Genomic DNA, 20,541 nt, shown 5'->3' on the forward strand with positions numbered 1-20,541 from the left:
CAGAGTATATAGATATGTTTTTGGGAGATAAATTGGGAAAGGTTTGTTAGAGTAGGTCACATGCAAACACTTTAAAACAGATCTTATTTAAAATACTGGAGATCTTCCCCATGCTAGACATATCAGTTCCACAGGTTTTGCAACAGCTTTTGCAAGAGCTTTGAAGAGTTCTCAAGAGACTTCACTAATGGATTGTTGTTTACAAAAGGCAACAGATGAAAGATCTTGTCGGAGCCGCCTCTGTCTGGAGTAGAGCTTGCTGTTCTAAGAGGGTCATGTGGTTTTGCAAGCAGAGAGAGTCAAACAGGCATTCTCTCAGTGAGGGAGGGAGAGAGACACACACACAGATCAGTTCTGCACAGTTACAGTCAGTAACAGCAGCTGGGACTGGAACAGGACTAGCTGGAATGCTTATGGAAAGATGGCCTGGTCAAAGCCCTTGTGGCTCATGCAAGAGGAGAGTACTGGCTGTCTAAGTTTCACTTGGAATAAGAGAAACAAAAAAGAACACGGTGGTGAGCTGAAAAAAAGAGGTTATCATCTGGAGAACCCTGAAGGGGGTGAGTTTCATCAACAAGACACTGGAGTGACTGGGTGTCCATCGCACAACAAATCTCTCTCTGAAAACCGACAAGAACCTTCCTGAGCAGTAACCATTTACCTTTCAAGCACCAAAGCCTGGTGAACTTCAAAAATGTTAAATTCTGTGCACAGTATAAGAATTGCCTGCAACCAGTGAACTTGGAGGAATGAGAAGTGAGATTGGACTGTGAATCAAATAACTTTTCTGAACTTAGACATGTATTACATGTACGTGTGCTTAGAATTAGAAGGGGATTAAGTTAGGTTTAGTAAGTCAATAGTGATAAGTTAAAGTGTGATTCTGTTTTCATGTTTAAAGATAATTAAAATCAACTTTTGTTTAAGTAACCATTTGTTTTGGTGAATATCTATTGCTGCTGGGTTTTGGGGTCCTCTGGGCTTGTCACAATACAAACTCCGAATAGATATTACCCTAAGTCTGTATTGAACCCAGTGCAGCAGAGCTCTAACTGATCATGGCAAACATCCCAGATTTGTGCTGATAATCACTGCACTCACCTCTCCAGTGATGAGGGCAACTGTGAAAAAATATGTGCTGCAGTATTTTTCAGGGGAATTTTAGGTAGTAATTCACTCTTTGTTTTTCATGCTAGTTGACTGTGAGACGATGAAGAGACTGGCTGTAACAGTGTTGGAACTGAGTTTGGCGCCTCACAAGAGAGCTCTGAGGCCAAGGGAAACCATCAGAGAAAAACCTTGGATTTCCTGCTGGGTGTGAGAACCCATGGTCTCTTGTGGAGATTTTATACAATTTTTGGCTTGCAAGGGAAAATTATGTTGGGGAATTTTAAGAGAGCAAACTGTTTTCCTTTGTATCTTTTCCTGTAAAAAAACAAGGTCAGGGATCATATTTATAATAAAATAAAAACTGTAAGTGATAAATTGCAAAATTATACCTGGCTGGGGATCAATGAGGCATATAAAATTCACAAGGTTTAGATCAAAAGTACTGATGAAGGAATCCGGTCCACAATGTTGACCATTCTTTTCCTCCTACCAATGCTGCTTGACCTTCTTAGTTCCTCCATCAGATTGTGTTTAGGCTCAGGTTCCAACATTTGCAGTCACCTATATGTCTAAAGTTGTCATGTGGGCACATAAGGAAAAGTCTTTGCAATTGTTCTCCAGAATAGGGTTTGACCCAAGTGCTGTGTATTCAGGAACTTCTGAAACAGCTTGATGCTGTTGTGTACATTTGTAAGACAATGTAAAAGTTCCTGTTTTTGTCTCCTTATCAGTTCATCAGAAATATCCAAAGCTAAACTCAAATGAAATCAACTATAAGTCTCACACAATAGACTAAGGTTCAATGAATTTTTTTTAGTTTGTTCTGGATGTATTAACAATTGACTTAACATTGTTTGATTAATAATAATAAAAGTCAAGGTGCAATTATCACAGGTTTAAACAGTTTGGTGTACAAATAATAATGCCAAAGATTAAGGATAAATTAAGCTGATAATTAGAAGAGATTCCAGTATTAATCTTGTGTGTCTTTCAATATCAAATACCTGTTAACCTAGTCAACTGATCTTCTTGACAATAGACCATACAGATGCAGAATTATCCTTCTTCTTCTGGCTATCCATCCCATAGGATGATAATGGTTCCTTTCAGTCAGTTTGTGGAGTTGATATGCGATACCCCACTCCTCAAAAAGGAACAGCGTGGGCATGTTTGGATTTAGGTGAGTAGGTGGTTGCGCAGGTCCAGACCCACCCTTTTGACATCCCCTCCCAGATCCAATGGTAGGGTGCAGTCCAAGATGACTGGGGGAAGTTTTGTTACAGTGAATGGGCAGACCAAGCTTTGATGCAAGGGATGCCCTTTCCATGCTTCACAACAAGTGTTTGCTAGATGGCCATTGACTCTACAAGAGGGTTCATCCGACCTTTGACAAGTCTTGTTTTTCATCCTGCAGGGTGTCTAGCCACCCTCCGCACCAGGCAAGCCTGGTTGGGGAGCTGGTTTAGTCACCGACCTCCTGAGTAATCCTACAATTATTTCAGTAGTGTAGAACTGTAGATGCATAAGCTCATAGGTGTAATGTTGAAAATAATTGGAACTGTAGAACATGAGCAAAGTTCAGGCTGCTATTCAAATTCAAATATTTGTTGATTAGTCAAACAACTGCAGATGTAGGAAATCTGCAATCAAAATAATAAATACTAGAAATACTCAGCAGGTCAGGCTGCATTTGTGTTTCTCTTACCACAAATATGGCCGAAACTGCTGAGCTTTTTCATATTTTTCCATTTTTATTTGTAGATTAGTGCTTGGCTTGATTTATTTATTTGTTTCAAATGACATAAACTGAAATAACATTTCCGAAGGCTGGAAGAGTTCTGGATTACATTCTCTCCTGCAATTAAAGGCAAACTAATCAAAATTGACATTTTTATTTATTTTGCTTCAGAATGTAATGTACACTATTTAACAAATCTGTTTGAGAGAATTACTTGTCAGTGGTTTTACTATTGCTCGATAGTGGTAAATTTTTATGTTTAAATGACCTTAAAAGTTATAAATTCAAAATTTCACTTTAGCAGCACTCTAGTTATGTCTCTTTTGATTGAAAATTATTATTTGGTTAAAAATTAAAAATGTTGAACAGAACCAAAAATATGAACTGAAAATAGGAAGTTACACTAGTTTAGTAGATTACTGCAATGAGAGCAAGGTCTGAATTCAGAAATGTCACGCAATGTACTGTGACAGAATATAGACATGTTTTGAGAGATAAATTGGGGGAGGAATTTAGTGTAGGTCGCATACAAACACAGTAAAACAGATCTTATTTAAAATACTGGAGCTCTGCTAATGCTTGACATGTCAGGGGCTCAGAGCCTTTGAAAAAGTTTTGGAGAGTGCCCAAGAGACTTCACTAATGACACACACACACAGATCAGTTCTACAGTTTTACAGTCAGCAGCAGCATCTGCAACTGGAACAGGACAAGCTGGCAAGCTTGTGGAAACCCCATTTGGAAAATGGGTTGTGAGTGCTTAGTTCATCCTTTGTGGTTCATGCAAAAGGAAAGGACTGGCTGCCTAATGTTTCACTTGAAATAAGAGAAAGAAAAATGAACTCTGGAGACCCCTGATGGGGCAAGTTACTTTGGCAAGACACTGAAGTGGCTAATGGAAGTAAATCATTTGTGGGTGTCCTGGAACAACAAATCTCTCTCTGAAAACTGACAAGAACTTTCCTGAGCAGTAACCATTTACCTTTCAAGCACCAACGCCTGGTGAACTTTATAACTGTTAAATTCTGTGCACAGTACAAGAATTGCCTGCAACCAGTAAACTTGGAGGAATGAGAAGTGAGATTGGGCTGTGAATCAAAGAACTTTTCTGAACTTACACACACACATTACATACATGTGCACTTAGAATTAGAAGGGGGTTAAGTTAGGTTAAGTAAGCCAATAGTGATAATTTAAAGTGTGATTCTGTTTTCATGTTTAAAGGTAATTAAAAGCAACTTTTGTTTAAATAACAATTTGCATTGGTGAATACCTATTGCTGCTAGGTTTTGGGGTCCTCAGGGATCGTAGCAGTACATTACCCTCAATATATTCGTTAGCCTCAACGCATCAGCTTATGTGGATCCTGAAATCTTGGTGTTGATGAACTTCAGTTTACACTCCATAAAAACCAGACTGAGACTCAATTGATGTCAGATAGATCAAAAGGTTGGAAGATGGAAAGAACATATTAATTGGCTTTCCACTAATTGCTGGAAAGAATAAATTTGCAAAGATGAAAACAGGAATGTGATGTATTCCATGATAAATAAGCCAAACCACACTGTCTAAATTCACAAACAGCCACAGGACTTCAACATAACACCACAGATAAAATGGTTCTTTAATAAGAATCAATATAATGAAGAGCAAAGGAGAAAGGGATGAAAATATAAGCCAACTGGATATTGACATTATTTCCACGGAATTAATAATTAAATTGGAATTTTAATTATTCATTCCATGCCAAGTGGCTGGTCCGGATGGAGTTCCTCTCTGACTGCGTCCTCAAAACTCATGTAAACCAGCTGCCGATGGTATTCAGGGATATCTTTAACTTCTCGCTACATGCTGAAGGTAATATCTGCTGTAAGAAGTCCAACTTTATCTCAGTACCACAGATGATGTTCCGTGATGTTTTAACATATGTTATTATCAAGTCACATGAATTATTTCATGATTGTTTTTTGAAGATTTCTAATCACAATTCATTAACAAAAAAATCTAAATCTACCAACAGCAAATGCACTAGAAATTTTAATCTTAGATCCCAGTGTAATGAGTAATCCAATAAATTAAGGACTGTAAGTACAGAATGTTTGAGAGCTTTCCACCACTGAAAGTCTGGGTCTTGTGAAGCAAGACTGTTAGGCTTGATTCACCAGCAACATGGTTGTTGTGTTATCTGACTACCAGATTGATAGAGAGTTGTCTTTGGTCTTGTCTATCTAATTCTTCCTATTGTTCCGAGCCCAAAGGACTCCCAAACCCAGAAGCAATAGACATTCACCAAGACAAGTGGCTTTCAAAACAAAAGTTATTTTTTAATCAACTTCAAACATGAAAATAGAATCAGACTTTAACTTAAATCTATACTTTTGTTCTTTCTTCTTTGGCTTGACTTCGCGGATGAAGATTTATGGAGGGGTAATGTCCACGTCAGCTGCAGGCTCATTTGTGGCTGACAAGTCTGATGCGGGACAGGCAGACACGGTTGCAGCGGTTGCAAAGGAAAATTGGTGGGTTGGGGTTGGGTGTTGGGTTTTCCTCCTTTGTCTTTTGACAGTGAGGTGGGCTCTGCGCTCTTCTTCAAAGGAGGTTGCTGCCCGCCGAACTGTGGCAATATCAGCCCACTGGTGATGGTCAATGTGGCAGGCACCAAGAGCTTTCTTTAGGCAGTCCTTGTACCTCTTCTTTGGTGCACCTCTGTCTCGGTGGCCAGTGGAGAGCTCGCCATATAACACGATCTTGGGAAGGCGATGGTCCTCCATTCTGGAGACGTGACTTACCCAGCGCAGTTTGATCTTCAGACCGTGGATTTGATGCTGTCGGCCTCTGCCATCTTGAGTATTTCGATGTTGGAGATGAAGTCGCTCCAATGAATGTTGAGGATGGAGCGGAGACAACGCTAGTGGAAGCGTTCTAGGAGCCGTAGGTGATGCCGGTAGAGGACCCATGATTCGGAGCCGAACAGGAGTGTGGGTATGACAACGGCTCTGTATGCGCTAATCTTTGTGAGGTTTTTCCGTTGGTTGTTTTTCCAGACTCTTTTGTGTAGTCTTCCAAAGGCGCTATTTGCCTTGGTGAGTCTGTTGTCTATCTTATTGTCGATCCTTGCATCCGATGAAATCGTGCAGCCGAGATAGGCAAACTGGTTGACCGTTTTTAGTTTTGTGTACCCGATGGAGATGTGGGGGGGCTGGTAGTCATGGTGGGGAGCTGGCTGATGGAGAACCTCAGTTTTCTTCAGGCTGACTTCCAGGCCAAACATTTTGGCAGTTTCCGCAAAACAGGATGTCAAGCGCTGAAGAGCTGGCTCTGAACGGGCAACTAAAGCGGCATCATCTGCAAAGAGTAGTTCACGGACAAGTTTCTCTTGTGTCTTGGTGTGAGCTTGCAGGCGCCTCAGATTGAAGAGACTGCCATCCGTGCGGTACCAGATGTAAACAGCGTCTTCATTGTTGGGGTCTTTCATGGCTTGGTTCTGCATCATGCTGAAGAAGATTGAAAAGAGTGTTGGTGCGAGAACGCAGCCTTGCTTCACGCCATTGTTAATGGAGAAGGGTTCAGAGAGCTCATTGCTGTATCTGACCCGACCTTGTTGGTTTTCGTGCAGTTGGATAACCATGTTGAGGAACTTTGGGGGGCATCCGAGGCGCTCTAGTATTTGCCAAAGCCCTTTCCTACTCACGGTGTCGAAGGCTTTGGTGAGGTCACAAAGGTGATGTAGAATCCTTTGTTTTGTTCTCTGCACTTTTCTTGGAGCTGTCTGAGGGCAAAGACCATGTCAGTAGTTCCTCTGTTTGCGCGAAAGCCGCACTGTTATTCTGGGAGAACATTTTCGGCGACACTAGGTATTATTCTATTTAGGAGAATCCTAGCGAAAATTTTACCTGCAATGGAGAGCAGCGTGATTCCCCTGTAGTTTGAGCAGTCTGATTTTTTGCCTTTGTTTTTGTTCAGGGTGATGATGATGGCATCACGAAGGTCCTGAGGCAGCTTTCCTTGGTCCCAGCAGAGCTTGAATAACTCATGCAGTTTGGCATGCAGAGTTTTGCCGCCAGCCTTCCAGACCTCTGGGGGGATTCCATCCATACCTGCTGCTTTGCCACTTTTCAATTGTTCAATTGCCTTATATGCCTCATCCAGCTCTAGCCTTAAGGGCTGTTGAGGGAGTTGGAGCAAGGCGGATTCTTGGACTGAGCGGTTGGCACTGAAAAGAGATTGGAAGTGTTCTGACCATTGGTTGAGGATGGTTACTATACTAACCCAAATTACCCCCTTCTAATTCTAAGTGCATGTGTATGCAATGTGTGTGTGTGTATTTAAGAAAAGTTATTTGGTTCAAAGTTCAATTTCACTTCTTCTTCCAAGTTCTCTGGTTGCAGGCAATCACCATACTGTGCACAGAATTTAACATGTATAAAGTTCACCAGGCTTTGGTGCTTGAAAGATAAATATTTACTGCTCAGGAAGGTTCTTGTAGATTTGCAGAGAGAGATTTGTTGTTCCAGGACTTCCAGAACTGAGGTACCAACATTAGTCACCTCAATGTCTCGTTAATGAAACTTGCCCCATTAGGGTTTTTCAGATTGTGAGAAACAGATGTACCTTCACAGAAATTGCTCGAGAGAAAAATTGAGAACAAAGAACATTTATTATACAACAATGCAAAGTTGGGTGCTTTCCCCTTACCCTGGGAATACACACATACACTGGGGCTCACCCAACTTTTATACAGTTTATTTCAGTATAGAAGTACCCTCCCCCTTACATTCTTCTGCCTCCTGGATGAGTTTGGCATTAGGCAATCCTGTCTGCCCGCGTGCTGTTTCTGTGAACTTGGAGGACCAGGGGGGTATCCTGTCGGTGTCCCATCATGTCATTGTCCATATTGTCCTTATTCACAAACCTGCCTTTGTCTTTCACACCTTCCTGACCCTCAGGGCTTACTAACTTCTTATATGCAGAACTTGCTAATTCTGTCTAAAAGGCAAGAAGACCCTTATCTTATTCAGACTAACTTTACTTCCTACATTCTATTATCTATCCTTATCCTATTCATACTGGCTTTATTCATGACACATATATCCACATACTAGTTTTCTTCATCTTTCATATTTTCATATTAGTTTTACTCATCTCTCACAATCCTCACTTTTCTTTTAGCTACGCTTTGTGAATTCTCAACTGGAATGTAACTTGGTCTTTTTCCCAGCGAGTCAGTAAATGAACTGCAGTCTCAGCATCATCAGACAGAATTTGGGAAACATACATCCTTTGGGTTATAGTGATCTGATGAGGGGTCCGTTGAATTAAATACTGCACACGTCTTTAGGCAGGGGAGCACCATAATGGCCAGAATAGCGAGTCCAGCTGCTATAAGGGCTGTGGGTATCAGACCCCAGTTACCAATAAAAAGTCTAGTCCATCCCACACCGGACCGAGGTTGCCAAGTCTGAACCTGGGCATGGGAAGATTTTCGAACTCCTGAAGAAGTGCCTTTAACCGCCTGACCGTTGTGAGCATTGTCATTAATTAGTCTTTCACTAACGCTGCCTTCAGCAGCCAACGAGTAATCGAGAGCCAGGCGGTTTTGTTGAACTGTGGCTCGTATCTGTCGTCTTTCTTCAGCCCATAAATTCAGGGCAATCGCTGTCTGTACGGTGATGATCTCCAAGGCTGCCTGGAGTCTGATTAAATGATTTAAATGCCAAGCAGCTGTAGTGTTCTGGAGCAGCTTATGTCGTCATTTACAACTGGAACTCCCCTTACAGTGGTGGTTCTTAACATTCCGAATGTCTGTGTGACCCAAAGGATGATTTACAGGAGACCAAGTTGGGGAGGGGGGTTTCTTGTCACTGAACCTGTGAGTTGCAGCCTGTCTGTGAACATTAGCATATGTATTCACTCTATGTCTGCTACATGTACAATCCTGACTAACATTCTGTCTGTCATTGTCCCACCATCTTCTTTGTGCTATCTCTTTAAAACTCCTCTTTTTAATACCTGTAGAGGCCAAAATACAAATCAAATCTACTCCCCTTGGGTCGTTCTGTTCCCCTGGTCCATGTTGGGATCCTATATTAACCCATACTAAATAAGGTACCCCACTATGACTATACTCTATACCTGCACCCTGTCTGCATTCCAAAGGTAAATAATTGTCACCTCTGCTGCCCCTATTCCAGGAGGACTTAATATATTGTGAGCAATTTGGTGATTTCCCAAAAATTGGGAACCAACAAGTAAACAAAACAGCAAATGGTAAAAACAACATTACACCACTTTTTCCCGGTATAGTGTAACTTTCAGATCAGAAGGATGAAGGATTGCACGCCAGGTGGAAGGTAGATTATCAATGTCGTTAGTCTGTGGTTCAGTAGCTCGATTAATTCGTTGGATGTGGTCCATCCCTTTTCTTTCATTAGCACGGCAGTGTCTGTAATCAAAAGTACACAATAGGGGCCATCTCAGACAGGTTTTAGTTGGTGATCTTGCTATGCTTTTACGTATACCCAATAACCAGGTTTAATAGAATGAATAGGAAACTCCAGGGGTTGGGTTTGAGCTAATAAACCCTTCCGTCAGAAGTCATACAGAGAAATAGAAATTCCCTGTAAATATTTAGATATGTATTGGTCATTAGCCTCAGGGATAGGGGTATCAGTGTGGAATCCCATGTAAGGAAGACCAAACATCATTTCATATGGTGAGACAGCAAGGTCCTTACGAGGAGCTGTGCGAGTCCTAATTAAAGCTAAGGGTAAGCATTTAATCCAGGAGAGGCCAGTTTCCTCATGAAATCGAGTGAGCTGATTTTTCAAGGTCCGATTCATTCGTTCAACATGGTCTGAGCTCTGGGGGTGCCATGGGGTATGTAGCTGCCAATCTATTCCCAGTATTTTACACACACCCTGGAGTACCTGAGAGGTAAAATGTGTACCTTGATCTGAGTCAGTGGTTTGAATCATACCATATCTTGGAATCACAGACTCCAGTAGTATCCTGATAACGGTGCTGGCACGATCATTAGGGGTCGGGAAAGCCTCAACCCAATGTGTGAAATGATCTACCATCACCAGGAGGTATTTGTTAACCCCTATCTTAGGTAATTCCGTAAAATCAATTTGTATCCGTTGAAACGGACGTACAGCTATATCGCGACCGCCAGGCATTACCTGGTGCATAACTTTCTTATTTACTCTCTAACAGATTGGACTACCCCGAGTACTCTGCTTGGCTATAGTGTATATTCCCGAGCAATGAAAAGACCGTACAAAAGTATCCACAAGTGCCTGTGTTCCCCAGTGTGTCTGCTGGTGGAGCTGATCAATAATTTGCCGAGCCAAGGCTTTGTTCAGCACTTGGCGTCCTTCTGCCGTCCAGCAAAACCCATCAACAGTTTGACGCATTCCATGGTCCTTCATGTAAACCTCCTCTTCCCGTGAAAAGATGGGAGTCTTTTGAACCTCATATGGGGTGGGCAGTAACAGCTGCATGTCTATTTTTTCCGTGAGCGCAGCCTGTTTGGCAGCTGCATCTGCCTGTCTGTTCCCCTGTGCTTCAGCACTGTCACCACTTTGATGGCTCCGTACATGAACTACAGCTATTTCCTCAGGTAATGTAAGAGCATCTAGAGATTGGACAATTAAGTTTTCATGGAGCAACTTTTGTCCTTTCCTAGTTATCATTCCCCCCTCTTTCCAGATCTTCCCAAAGGTGTGCACTACACCAAAAGCGTACTTTGAGTCTGTGTAGATCGTGCCCACCTTGTTCTCTAGACCCTGGAGAGCTCTACAGAGGGCATACAATTCACAAGATTATGCTGACCAATGACTGGGAAGGCGACTGGCTTCAATCACCACTCCTTCTTTCCCATCCACTACAATAGCTATAGCGAGTGCCATCAATGCAACAGGAAGATCCATCAATAAACCACCTTTCACCCTCCTGTAAAGGCTCATCGCTTAAATCCTCTCTAATTTTGGTCTGTAAATCTATTACCTTTAAACATACATGCTCTAAATCATTTATGGTATTGTCAGAATTTGGAGAAACCAAGAAAGCTGCTGGATTGTGTTCTTTATTCGTAATCAGGGTCAAATCATCCCTATCCATTAGGATCGCTTCATATTTTAAAATTCTAGAGTCTGTGAACCACCTTCCAGCACGTTGTAAGAGAATATTGCGGACTGTGTGAGGGGTGTGAACTATCATCGGGGCACCAAACGTAATCTTTTGTCCTTCCTCAACTAAAATAGCAGTGGCTGCGATGGCTTGCACACATTCTGGCCAAACACGACAAACAGGGTCTAAAACTTTTGACAGGAAAGCAACTGGGGGTCTACAGCCTGCCCTCTCTTGTGTTAGTACTCTGGTGGCCACACCTCCTTTCGCATTGGTATATAGGTCAAATGGCTTATTTAGGTCGGGTAAAGCCAACACTGGGGCACTAATAAGGCGCTGTTTCACCAAGTTAAAATCTTTAATCTCATCCTCTGTCTAGACAACAGCTTCGCCCCCTAGAATCGTGAGTTTATCATAGAGAAATCTGACCAGGCTAGAATAATTTTCAATCCAGATTCTACAGTATCCCACTAAACCAAGGAATTTCCTAAGTTCTTGGGCATTCCTGGGAGGTGGGATCTGTAGAATACCATACATCCTCTCTGGACTTATTTTCCTAGTCCCCTCACTCACCAGATGACCTAAGTATTTAACTTCTGATTGAACAAATTGTAATTTGGATTCGCTCACCCTGAGACCCTTATTCTCCAGAAAATTCAAAATTTCAACAGTATACTGTTTAACTAATTTGTACGTTTTTCCCGTGATTAACAAATCATCAACATATTGTATCAACTGGCAATTCTCTCTCCGAGGAGCCTCGTCTAGTATTTGTTCTAAGACCTGGCCGAATAAATTTGGTGATTCTGTAAAGCCCTGGGGAAGGACCATCCACCGGTATTGATTCTTGCGTCCAGTAAAAGGATTTTCCCATTCAAAGGCAAACATGTGTCTGCTCTCCGTTGCTAACGAACATGTCCAAAAAGCATCTTTGAGGTCAATCACACTAAACCATTTACTATGGAGTTTGATTTTGCCCATTATCGTATAGGGATTAGGTACAACTGGGTGATGGGTGAGAATAATTTTGTTCAGCTCCCTCAAGTCCTGCACTAATCGATAGGTACTGTCTAGTTTTTGGACAGGTAAAATTGGGGTATTAAAAGGTGACATACAAGGTTCGAGTATACCATCTTTCACCAACTGGTCAATTACTGGCTGCAGCCCCTTACGGTCAGCCATAGGAATTGGGTACTGTTTTCGTCTAATTACTTGCTCAGGATCTTTTAAAGTAACTTGCAGGGGAGGAATATCTAACACTCCTCTATTGCCTCTTTTTGCCCATACTCCAAGATTTATTAGTTCCCGATCCTCCTCGGTTAATACATACAATTGAACCCCGATACCTGATTCCAGTGGGCTGGTGCCGATAGCCAATTGGTCCTGTAAATCTCGTCCTAACAAACAAACTCCAGCTTGGGGAACTAGTAAAATATCCTCTGTTATTATCTTTTCTCCCATTTGTATTCTTACATCCCTTAATACAGGGACCGTAAAATCTCTTCCTCCTCCTCCCAAATTCATCACTGTCCCCTCTATCTTAACACCCTCGTGTGGTTGTAAAATACTAGACCGGGCTGCCCCAGTATCTACTAAAAAGTTCATCTTGTCACTGTGGGGTCCTATGCTTAAATTTACCAATGGTTCTCCGTGCAGCCCCACGGTGTGTATTGACTGAGAACCGTGACCCCCCCTATTCATAATCTGCTTCCATCAGGGCGTAAGATTGCGTCTCCCTGGCTCGCATTGGGCATTCTCTCTTAAAATGTCCCTCCTTTTTACAATGCTAGTAAACTAATGCTCCTGTTTCCCAATTCCTACCAGGGTCTCCATGGGGTCCCGGGAATGGTCGTCGTCCCCGGAATTCTCCTCTACCCTTGCCTCTGCTCTGGTCTCTACTTCCCCACTCCTGACGCTCCTCCCAACGTCCAGGAGCTGGCACACCGCCCCTTCCCTTTCCTTGCTGTCCCTCCACGACTTCCTTGACTGCCTGCATCAAAATCTTAGCCTTTCCTTTCTGTTTATCCTCAGACCTCTGGACGTATGTCCTTTGTGCGATCTGTAAAAGCTGTGTTATTCCCTGTTCATGCCAATTCTCAGTCTTCTGCAATTTCCTTCTAATGTCTGGGGCTGAGTTTGTAATGAAGCCCGTTAATAACAAATATTCACCCACTGGGGATTCTATATCCAGACCCCCATATTGCTGTATGGCCGTACGCAATCTATTCAGAAATGCAGAGGGGGTGTCCTCGGGACCTTGGGGAACCTCAAATGCTTTCTTAAAATTCTGTCCCTTTGGAACAGATTCCTTGATTCCTTTTATCAGATTAACCCTATATTCCTCCATTAATGTGCGACCATCATTAGTATTCTTATCCCAATTTGGTTTTGCCAGGGGGAATTTAAGTTCCCCAGGTATCGCCTCTGGTCCCCCTTGGTGTTCCCTATCCCAGACTCTAATCCCTGCCTAGCATCCACGTTCATCCAAAGTGAGCAGAGCTCTAAAGATCGATGTTAACTCATCTCATGTATATATATATTTGGTCCCAAAAATTGATCTAATTGTTCGGCACATCACTGAGGATCCTCTATCAGGGAGGTAATTTCTCTCTTAAAGTTACGCACCGTACTAGTCAGGGGCACATTTACAGAACCGAGACCCCCTCCCTCGGGAACTTCCCGTAAAGGTCTCATCCAGTCAATTTCTGGCTTATCCTCTCCTTTATAATGTCTAGGTTCCTGCTCTCCGGGAAATGAATCAAAGGGTTCTTCCCTTCCCTCCCGGAGGGTCTCACACTGTTTTGAATCAAAGTCTCCTCCCCCTCTTGTCAATTGAAGTGGTAATCTAGTACTTTCTTCTCCTTTCATTAGCTGTGGGGGAGGAGGGGAAGGTGAAGAAAGGTAGAGCATTGGAGAGAGGGGAAAGATAGGAGCCGGCATAGGAGGAGCATAAGGTGGAGGAAGGGAATGTAACACATTCCATCCTTGTGTTTCAGGGACAAAAGGTTCCTCATGCTTCTTGTCCTTACATTCCTTTTCATTCAAAACCAGTTGATCAACCGATCCACTGAGCCAGCAGGCTGCATATTCTCTGCTCTCAATATTATCTCTTTGATTTTGATAGAGCCAGATGTTCAGTGCCTGACACATCCAGTCCTCATCAGATCCGAACTTTGGCCAATATACCGAATTCCCTTTTATCGGGTTTTTAACCCATTCCAGACAGCAATACCTGATCATGGTCTGTTTGTCTTTCCTGCGGGTTCTCTCCGCACCCCAATCAGATAGCATTAATCCTAACGGACTTTGCTTAGTTATCTGATCATCCCATCCTTCATTAGGACTATCTCACATGCTACTCGCACCTCCCATACTAACAGGTAAGTAAAATTCCTCTTACCGGGATCCAGTAGCTATTCCTAGCATGCTTCCTTAACGTCCTCCCGTCGTTTGTTCTCAATACCTCTTCTCGGATATCACTCGCTTCATCCACTGACCAGTCACCCGCCGTCCGTGAGTCCAGCTGAATCAGCCGGGGTGCATCTTCCCTCGTCGTTGGGCACTCTGTCAGTGGAGGGAGTGGGATCCTGGATGAGCCCCCAATTGTGAGAAACAGAAGTACCTTCACAGAAATTGCTCGAGAGAAAAATTGAGAACAAAGAACATTTATTATACAACAATGCAAAGTTGGGTGCTTTCCCCTTACCCTGGGAATACACACATACACTGGGGCTCACCCAACTTTTATACAGTTTATTTCAGTATAGAAGTACCCTCCCCCTTACATTCTTCTGCCTCCTGGATGAGTTTGGCATTAGGCAATCCTGTCTGCCCGCGTGCTGTTTCTGTGAACTTGGAGGACCAGGGGGTATCCTGTCGGTGTCCCATCATGTCATTATCCTTATTGTCCTTATTCACAAACCTGCCTTTGTCCTTCACACCTTCCCGACCTTCAGGGTTTACTAACTTCTTATATGCAGAATTTGCTAATTCTGTTTTAAGGCTTACTAATTACATATGCGGAACTTGCTGATTCTGTAAGGCTAGAAGACCCTTATCTTATTCAGACTAACTTTACTTCCTTCATTCTATTATCCCCTTATCCTATTCATACTGGCTTTATTCATTAATCATATATACACATACTAGTTTTCTTCATCTTTCATATTTTCATATTAGTTTTTACTCATCTCTCACAAGATGGTAACCTCTTTCTTTCAGGTCACAACAGAGCTCCTTCTGTTCCTCTTATTCCAAGAGAAACATCAGACACTTCCAGGCATCCACTGTTTTTGGAACTTTTCATCAGTTCTTCCTGGATTGCACCGTGTCACATACACACACACCAGCTGAGAGGGCTTCCCTTTTCTCTCTCTCTAACTGAAACTCCAAAGAGAGCATATGACTCATGTCTTGCAAACCCCCCACCCCCCCTTCTCAAGTTGTTAGGTAAACAATCCAGAATTGACCTCTGTGAGCACTTTGCAGAAAGGGTACTTTTAGACAGCATGACTCCAGCAAGACAATGGTCAAGCATTTTATGATGGTCAATTCAATTAACAACTCCTTGTAAGGTACATTCTCCAAGAGATCCTGCAATGTGAATTCTTTAGTCTTTCAAATGTGACCGATTCCAAATCTTATAAATTCTCCCCAAATATTAATATTGTTACACTATGTTTAATAGTATTTCTCAAAATATTGTTAATCTTTTATGTCCTAAAGATGAAAATGAACAAGAATTTCTAAATGAACAGGACCAGACAAACTAGATAGTGTTCACAGTAATCTTCTGTAGTTAGTGATAGCGAGTGAATATTGGCCCTTGTGGGTTTGAAGCATCTATCAATCTTGAAGTTTTCCAGCCTACAAAGATCTTGAATCCAACACATCCATTCCTGTCACATCCCTGGATTGAAAAGAAGAAACTGAAATCGTTTATACAGTTTATATGGGTTCATTGAATCTGAAACTAAAAGAGAAAATGCTAGTAATAATACAAAGTGATCCAACCATCCTCTCTGGAGGTTTAATGCTTCAGATGTAATTGTTTCAGATTTTATTTCAAGAGACTGTTGTGAGGAGTTTCCTTACTTTTTATTGTTTAATGGTTCAAAAACAAATATCTTAATATTAAGATCAAATCATTAAGCATATTTTTTGTTTTTGATTTTCCAGTTACTACAGAAAAGACAGTCTTTGCTTGGGCATGGGTAATATTCGCAATAAGTTCATTTATTATAGAAGGTAAGAATTATAAAGATTGAATGTGCAATAGGAGCACAAACTCATGTAAAGCTATAGTGACCACTTTCCTATCCACTGATTTGTCATATATTTCCATGTACATCGTTTCAACAATACATATATCTGCCTTTATTTCTTTATTTATATATTCATGGCACCTCTGTCATTATTTTGGGGCACACTCTGCTCACAAAGAACTCTACAGTGCTTTCATCTTTGCCTTTCTCGTCCTTCAGTTTTCCATTGTCTTTTCCTTTGCCTTCAAGTTTTGAATACCTGAATCAAATCTTTGTACTTTCCAAATGTTAAATAAAGCCCACACACAGCATATTTAAACAAATTACAGTAGACAAAAGGAGTATGCGCCTCTTTAATTAAGGGTTCCACAAACTCTATGAGCATTGTTGCACCTCAGAAAGGAATAGCTTTAAAGCAACGATCATAACCAATATTGCATATACCAGAATTTCTATGGCCATCTCTTTAAAACATGCCAATTAAGGATAAAAGAAACATTGAAACTATAGACATGAAGTTAGCTAGATAATAGGACATCACGGTGAATGGTTATTTTTACAACAAGAAGAAAATTTATATTTGTGATCTTCAGGAATTGATAATGGGGCTGGTACCTTTTTTTGATCTAAACATGAACTGCACATATGAGTGCAAGCTTAAATTTCCAAATGTGTGGATGACACAAAAGTTGGCTATATTGTTAATTGAGAAGAGTCATAACAGGATAACAACAAGCTGGTGAAATGGGTAGACATGTGCCAGATGAAGTTTAATGCAGAGCAAATGTGAGGAGATTTCATTTTGGTTGGAAGAATGAGGAAAGACAAAATAGAATAAAGAATTGCTCAGGTAGAGGGAGGTAAAGCTATAATGGGCTGAATGTCAGTTTTCTGTGCTTTATCATTCTATGATAAGAGTCAAGGACAATAACGCTCCTTATCCTGTTTATCCTCAAATTATATGTTTGTCTAATTCAGTTAGATTATTATGTCATGGCAGTAAACTGAATCATCCTGAAAATCTGAAAGATATGTTAAAAACTCAAACCTTTTCATATTGTGTAAAATTGAAGTAGGAAATGAAACATGGAATGTTTGAGAAAGGAAGTGAAAAAGAATAAGAAAGCAAGATGAAAAGGGAGAACAACAGCTCAAATAAGATTAAAAAGAGATGGTATAAAATTAAAAACTGTGAGAACAAAGATAAAATGTTGTGAGCAGTGGAAGGAAAGTAAAAGTGGAAAAAAAGATTGAGAGTGGAATACAGGCAGGAGCATCACAATTTCAGGAATTTTAATGTGTATGTCTCATCATGATCTGGGAGTGTTATGTGGCAATATGCTGAGAATAGATACCATCAAAATTACAGAAGTCTGGCAGTTAATTTGTAATTTCCTTTTCCTCCCTGTCTGCTCTCCGTACTGGGATATAATAACCATTTTTCACATGTACTGATTTGCAGGGTGTCAGGTCAGAGGCCTCAAACCTGCTTCTAGCTGGTGTGCACAGATATTTACTTGTTATCAGAATCTCACCTCAATCACACCAAAGAAAGGACAACTCTGGCTGAATGTTCTTTCCCTTTCCCAGGAGCAACAAATTTAGTTGAAATAATCCCATTGTTGCTTGTGACCACTTACTTCTGTATATGCTGAAGATTCCAGCCTATAAGAATTAGAGATACACTGGGTGATATTTAACTTGAAGAAAAGTTGCAGCATCAACGACAACATAAAAATGAGTTATATTTAGCCTTTAATACAATAAAATGACCCAGGCTATTTTACCAGATCTTTTCACAGGCTCTGTGAAGCCCAATTACCCCCATTAATCTACCATTCCTGTATGTTTTGGAGGGTGGGAGAAAATCCGCAGAAAGCCTATGCAGGTCACAGGGTGTGGTGCACTGAGGCAGCAGCAGGCAAGCATAAATCTCGAAAGACTGTACAACAGGCTTTATTCAGGTAAATGTCTGAACACCAGTTCATGCTTCGGTGGCTCCCGAGTGACTGGCTCAGGAGGTGCTAGCTCAGGTGTATATTCGGGTCAGCTGATTGACAGCCGGCCAGGTGGAGTCAGTCCCCGAGGGTCTATTCAGGTTGGCTGATTGTCAGCTAGCCATGTGGAGTCAGCCCTTAGGTGGTCTTCCTGCAGGTTCAGAGATCGCCCCCTTCAGTAAGCTGGTAGTCGTATCACCACACAGGGAGAATGCACAAACTCATTACACACAGTGCTGGATTCAAACTCATTGTAATAGCAATGCTCTAACCATCAGTATCAAAATTTGGCATTGAACCAATGGAAGTGACCAAAGTCCAGACAACAGCGTGGATTTAAATGTGCTTAATAGATTCATGAGAAACTTTCAAAACCAGAGGAAGGTGCAGATAATGGTAATAGAGCAACTAAACACAGGACGAGGGAGAGGGAACAGATTGGAGGACTTTTGGGTTAGAGTGACAAAGAAAATAAGGGAACTGAACTGATGAGGATTATGTCAGGCCAGGATCCAATGTGAGTCAGTGATCAGAGAAGTGATGTAAAAGGCTTCTAGTTCTAGAGAGATACAGTGAAGAACTAGGCCTTCCATCCCACTCAATCCATGCTGGCCATCAACCATCTTACTTCTCTAACCGTACATTCATCCAATTTTACTTTTATTCTCTCCACATTTTCATCATCTTCCCCAGGTTCTACCACTCACCAACACGCAAAAGACAATTAATCTACCAAACCGCATGTTTACCAAATTCCATGAATGTGGCGACAGGACTAGAAAGCTTGCCATTATCAGTCAGGGCATTGAATGCAGGAACCAGGATGTCATGCTACAACTGTACAAGATGTTGGTGAGACTGAACTTGGAATATTGTTACAAGAACTGCTATAAGACTTTTCTCCCTGGAGCTTAGGAGGATGTAGAAAAGGTTTATAAAACCATGAGGGGCATAGAAAGATTAAATCATCATAATTTTTTCCCCAGGGTATGGGAGTGTAAAATAAGAGGGCATTGATTTAAGATGATGGGAAAGATTTAATGGAGACCTGAGGGGCACCTTCACACAGATAGTGGTGGGTGTAAGGAATGAGTTGCCAGAGGAAGTGGTATAGGTGGGACAATTATAAATTTCAAAAGACATTTAGACAGGTACAGGATAGGAAAGGTTGTGAAGATATGGACTGAATGCGGGAGGATTGAGCTAGTGGAGCTGTTCTAGTGAACCGGTGCGGACTCGAAAGGCTGACATGCCCTGTTTCCACGCCGTAAACGGTTATATAAGTAAATGGGACTAATTTAGATTGCACGGACAAGTTGGGCTAAAGGGCCTATATCTGTGGTGTATGACTCTATGTCTAGAGTGAGATAGGGGGTGTGAGACGCAACTGGAATTGCCAAGAGAAACTTACATAGTCACAGGGAGAATGTGTAAAGTCCACACAGACAGCTTCCAAGGTCAAGACTGAACCTGGGTCCCTGGAATTTTGAGGTGAGAACTCTACCAGCTGCAGTTATCATTGTGGCTCGGTGTGAGTTCAGATATGGGTCAGCTCATGAGGGTGTCAGGTGGAAGTCTGCCCAAGGAAACACAGGATTGACAACTTGTACAATGTTTTTTGGAAGCTCTTGAACTGAGGCAGGAAATCAACCAAAGGTAAGAACCACTCTCCAGTAACTAAACACTGAAAATACTTTAAATTCTGAAAAGCAAAAAAAAAACTGTAGATAGCAGAAATCTGAAATAAAAAACAAAAAATCTTTGCAATTATTCAGCAGGTCAGGCAGAATCTGTGAAGAGTTTACATCTTATTTTAATGACATTTCATTTTAGCTCTTCTGGTGAAAAGTCATCGCTGACTTTACAGGTGCTGATTGACCTATTCAATAAGTTGCCATATGACTTTTTATTTAAGGAACTACACTCAGAAATATGATTGTTTTCTAACTGCACAGCATTACTTGGCTTTGACACACTATTTTTTTTCTGAATGGGCAGGTGGATTGCCATTGCTGTGCCATGATGTTGATTATACTTCAAAAGTGGTTAAGCTTCGATCATCTCTATCACTGGCTTGTGCATTGCGAAGGGAGTGCATTGAATCAATAGATGCAAATGCAAGTCATATATACTGGAAACTGAATGATACCAAAATTCCACAGGAACAATATCATTTCAATGACACCGTTTCACGAGTAGCCTTAAATCATTTTGATGCAGTGAAAGGATATTTGACATGTCACATTAATATCAAAGGAGCACCAAATGTCCTTCATCGTTTTACCATTAAAGCAGGATGTAA

The 20,541-nt window shown here is 41.5% G+C and overlaps 1 protein-coding gene and 1 long non-coding RNA gene across 9 annotated transcripts in view; one reads left to right on the plus strand and one right to left on the minus strand.

Annotated features, from left to right (window-relative positions):
- LOC138757303 (interleukin-6 receptor subunit beta-like) overlaps nt 1–20,541 on the plus strand; it is a 163,346-nt gene that overhangs the window by 77,985 nt on the left and 64,820 nt on the right. For 6 of the 8 annotated variants that reach the window (XM_069924402.1, XM_069924407.1, XM_069924401.1 and 3 more), the window contains 3 exons: nt 1,197–2,290; nt 16,157–16,225; nt 20,238–20,537. In XM_069924402.1, the coding sequence (XP_069780503.1) occupies nt 2,239–2,290; nt 16,157–16,225; nt 20,238–20,537 (421 nt within the window). In that variant the 5' untranslated portion in view covers nt 1,197–2,238. Of the gene's footprint in view, nt 1–1,196; nt 2,291–16,156; nt 16,226–18,932; nt 19,092–20,237; nt 20,538–20,541 lie in introns of all 8 variants that reach the window. The other 2 variants (XM_069924406.1, XM_069924405.1) reach the window with 2 other exon arrangements.
- LOC138757306 (uncharacterized) lies at nt 7,487–17,903 on the minus strand. Its single transcript, XR_011353492.1, has 3 exons — nt 17,778–17,903; nt 14,379–15,887; nt 7,487–9,290 (listed from the first exon to the last, which is right to left on the minus strand). It is a non-coding gene; the product is annotated as an uncharacterized lncRNA (long non-coding RNA).

Source organism: Narcine bancroftii, chromosome 3 (assembly GCF_036971445.1).
Source record: "Narcine bancroftii isolate sNarBan1 chromosome 3, sNarBan1.hap1, whole genome shotgun sequence".
NCBI classification, from domain to species: Eukaryota; Metazoa; Chordata; class Chondrichthyes; order Torpediniformes; family Narcinidae; genus Narcine; species Narcine bancroftii.